The sequence below is a fragment of the Monopterus albus genome, unplaced genomic scaffold, assembly GCF_001952655.1.
Source record: "Monopterus albus unplaced genomic scaffold, M_albus_1.0 scaffold399.1, whole genome shotgun sequence".
Taxonomy (NCBI): domain Eukaryota; kingdom Metazoa; phylum Chordata; class Actinopteri; order Synbranchiformes; family Synbranchidae; genus Monopterus; species Monopterus albus.
The window spans coordinates 163,821-168,056 of NW_018128279.1; the positions used below are offsets into that span (position 1 = coordinate 163,821).

Consider the following 4,236-nt stretch of genomic DNA (forward strand, 5'->3'; position numbering starts at 1 on the left):
CTCTCTACTGAAGGCCCCATATCCCAGCCGCTCGTGGTGTACTTTGTATTTATCCTCATCCGCTGGGAGTGGACTGTCAGGCTGCTCCGGCACGCCGAATTGCCATGTGTCTTGCCAATAAAAACGGTCTCCTTCTGGAGGCATGGTCAGCCACGTATTTGGATAACAAAAATCTGTCAGAGCAACCTCCCAGTCTCCTTTTAAATCTATAGGCCGCGCAAGATCCGTGCGAAATTGAGAAGCTGAGTTATCTTTAAAGACATCTGCGCTCGCGTTTGAGGGCAGAGTCATGTAAAAACCAGAGCTAGCCATGTTTCACACGTTTACCACATCCAATACTTTCACATAACTGTTAAACTTGTCAGGCCAGTTTTTCCATTTAACCGGGGAGCCCCCCACCCTCCCCCGGGGAAATCAGGGGAGGGTGGGGGGCTAGGGGGCGGGACAATGCTTCTGACTGGATAACCTTTCATCTAGAACTGTCAAATCAAGTTTGATGAAAGCCGGTATCTATACTGTGTGTATTATTGTTGAAAAATAGTTGATTAAAAAATCAAGCATAGCAGCAGCTCACTAGCTGCAAACAAAATAAAAATATAGGTAGAGTAACTTCATACAATTGTTTCTCACAACCCAAAACAAAAGAAAATATACAAAAATATACAGCATAACCCGCCAGCAGTACAGCAGATTCCACCATCAGTTTTCCCCAGCTATCCTTATACAGCGGTGCAGAAAAAAGGCTTGTTCACAGGAACATGTAATATTAGATCCCCATAAAATAAATAACCTACATCAAGAAACCACACAAAATAAAGCAATACAGCTACCTCCTACAAGTAATACCTGCAGCAAAACAGCAAGTCAAGTGTCTCTGAGCCACAGTTCTTCCACAAACAAACTGATTCATTTACCTTCATCTTCTATTTACCTTTACCTTCCTGAGCAACAAAGATGACACATATATAGTGTAGCTTACAAAAATAGTATGCATCAATGTTCCCCAGCCATTTATTACTGGAATGCTAAATCTAAGAGCTAAACTTTGATTACTCTCATCAGCAGCTTGTTTAACTCACTACATGCTACACACCAGTCTTACACCATTACACCAAGGAGACAAAGAGTGAGGCATGCAACTCACCAGCAGGTGTCCCTTATTTCCTAATCACTGTCGACACAGTAAACCCCAAGTTTGACAGGACTGCACTGCCTAGCCCAAATGTCACTTTCACTTGGCTGCCATATTAGCAAAATAATAATAATAATCAGGTCAGGCCATCAAATTCAGTTCATCATGTTACTTGCAAACAATTGTTAACCTCTATAGACTTGTTTCCTAAACTAAGTATTCCTATTATAACCATGTGTATGTATGTATATATGCACACAGGCCTGGACCTGGTGGGCAAAACTGTCAGAAGGCCAGTGTGGAGCACAAAGCTTGTGAAAGTCCACCCTGTCCCAAGGGGGCAACCAGCTTCAGAGACCTGCAGTGTCTATCCTATGTCCGACAAGCTGGCAAGAAGAAGGGCAGCATCATGACTGCTGTTATTAATGATGGTGAGACAGACAAACACATTTATACAGCTATCTTTGTGAGGACACTCATTGACATTATGCATTCCCTAGCTCCTTATGCTAAACATAATCCTTACACCTATGTAAATACTTAACCCCAGTCTTTACCCTAATTCTAACACTTAACCTAATTCTAACTAAACAGTCATTTGAAGAGTTGTGAGAAAGTAAGAACCAGCCACAGTATCCTCAATTTCAAGGCATAAAATTGGTGGCCAAGACTTCTGTGCAGCGGAAGCCTACAAGCTTTAAATGGCAATATAACCAAGGACTACACTTACATCTTATGAAGTGAAGGAGTGATTTTTGGATGTAAGAAATAAAACAAAGAAAACCCAACAAATCTTAAAGTTCATCTTCAAAGCTACCATTGAAAGGAAAATGCAGCATTGATGAAAATGATGCAGCAAGAAAGAGCTGTAGCACAGAGCATAACATTAACTTTACATCCAGAAAGTAGCAGAGCCTACAAGGCTTCAAGATCAGAGAGAGGAGTGGATGAACAGTCCAAAGGATACAAATGGGAAAATGCACTCATCATTCTATTCATCAAGACTGGTATGTCAGTCAGATTGTGAGACATGCAACCTTTCAAAAAATTTAATGCTGTGCTTGATCCGAATTTCAAAACTCCTGGGGCTTCATGTATCAATTAATTGATTATACTGAAAAGTGCAACTGAGAGAGCCAAAGAAATGGTGAGGTGCCTAAAGTGACACTTTATGTAGAAAGCTGGACAAAGATGGGTCTGACTGACTCATTTCTGGCTCCCACCAAACAACCTCAGCATTCTCTGCTTAGTTTTCCTTGAATTTGTCATCTGCATACAGTATGTCATCCACAATAGTAGAATGTATAAACAGGTTTAAATTGGCTTGAAGTAATGTGAATAAACATTCAAATCATGGCGTAGCCTTTTGTGTAATAACAGGCTTTGCCACTCTGAAACAATTATATTGCACCTGTTAATGAAGTTTAGTCTTGAAATGTTGATATCTTCATGATTAGTAAATGGCCTTATACTTGTATAGTGCTTTTCTATGCATTGCAGCACACTCAAAGCACTTTTACACAATTTCACATGCTTTCACACAACAAACACAATATATAAGCAGCACCAAGTTCCTGGGGGTGCACATCTCTGAGGACCTCTCCTGGACCAGCAACACCACAACACTGGCCAAGAAGGCTCAAGCATGCCTCTATTTCCTCCACAAACTGAGGACAGCCAGTGCCCCACCACCCATCATGCACTCTTTCTACTGGGGCACCACTGAGAGAGTCATCACTGGCTGCATCACTGTGTGGTATGGAGCCTGTACTGCCTCCTGCAGAAGGACCCTGCAATGCATAGTGAAAACAGCCAGCAAGATCATCGGCACCCCTCTGCCTTCCCTTACGGACATCTTCAACACCCGCCTCACCCACAGAGCCATCAGCATTCCTGATGACACCTCCCACCTCGCACACTCCCATTTCAGACTCCTGCCTTCAGGGAAAAGGTATCGGAGTCTTCAGGGCCACTCCAAACAGACTTACAAACAGCTTCATCTGCCAGTCTGTGAGGATGCTGAACACTGTTCACTACCTCCCCCCCTCTGCCTCTAGACTGTAACCCACCACAAAACATATAAATATATAAAAAGACTAACCCCTGCTGTTGCACAAGCTCAAAACATTCCCCCTTTTTTGTCATATGTGAATCTGCTGCTGTTGGTCATTTGCACTGCTGTCCATATACATCTCAGTCTCACAACCATCTGACAATCTTCTTGTTATTATTTTCATTGCTGTCACTGATTGTACATGGTTTGAGTCATAGCCTATTAGGTTATACCATTTAGTTTTACCTTAATCACTTTGATTTAGTTTTCTTATTCTTTTATTCTTTTTTATTTATTCTATTTTAGTTTCCTAAATGGTTTGGCATTCATACTTGGTGAGAGAGAAACGGTATTTCGATTCTCTGTATGTTTTGCACATATAGTGAATTGACAATAAAAATTTTTGATCTTGATTTTGATATAAATGTAGTAAAATATAGGGATGAGTAAGGATAAATAAATAAATAAACAAACAAGCAAGGCTCTGGACCAGTTAGCATTAGAAGGGGTTTCTAAAAATGACAGTGAACATGAGGAGAAAGCAGCAGGGAAGAACGGACAAGCAAAGCCACAAACAAATGCTACAAGAAGGGATAGGCATTCATTAGCAGTCTTAGTGGAGCTGAAACAGGATATGAGGGAACAGCTGAAAGTATTAAAAAATGAGCTCAAGTTTGCAGTGAAGCAAGAAATAGCTGCACTCAGACCGGACATGGATCAAAGACTCGCAGAAAATAATAAAGAAATGCAAGAACAAAATGTGATGCTCAAGAACACACTGCTGAGCTGGAGGAGCTAAATGCAGAAGTGAGCTAAGTGCTTGAGAAGATGAGGAACCAAACATGCCAGATGCAAGATATGAGAACCCGAAATATACATTTGATGGGTCAAAATGGCCGGTGGTCAAAATGATAACTCCTGCCGCTGGAAAAAATTGCCAGTTAAGTTTATATATGTTGGTTGGTTGGCCATTACCAGTTTGTCAGTTTGTATCTGGAAGTCCCACAGGATCTTAGCTTGGTCATTCTCAACCACCTTTAGAGGTGTATCC

General features: G+C 41.3%; 1 protein-coding gene across 1 annotated transcript in view; it reads left to right on the top strand.

Annotated features, from left to right (window-relative positions):
* The window catches only part of LOC109951632 (A disintegrin and metalloproteinase with thrombospondin motifs 17-like), a 199,476-nt gene that overhangs the window by 110,623 nt on the left and 84,617 nt on the right, over positions 1-4,236 (top strand). Inside the window, exon 10 of the mRNA XM_020586235.1 lies at positions 1,394-1,563. Within this exon, the coding sequence (XP_020441891.1) occupies positions 1,394-1,563 (170 nt within the window). The remainder of the gene's footprint in view (positions 1-1,393; positions 1,564-4,236) is intronic.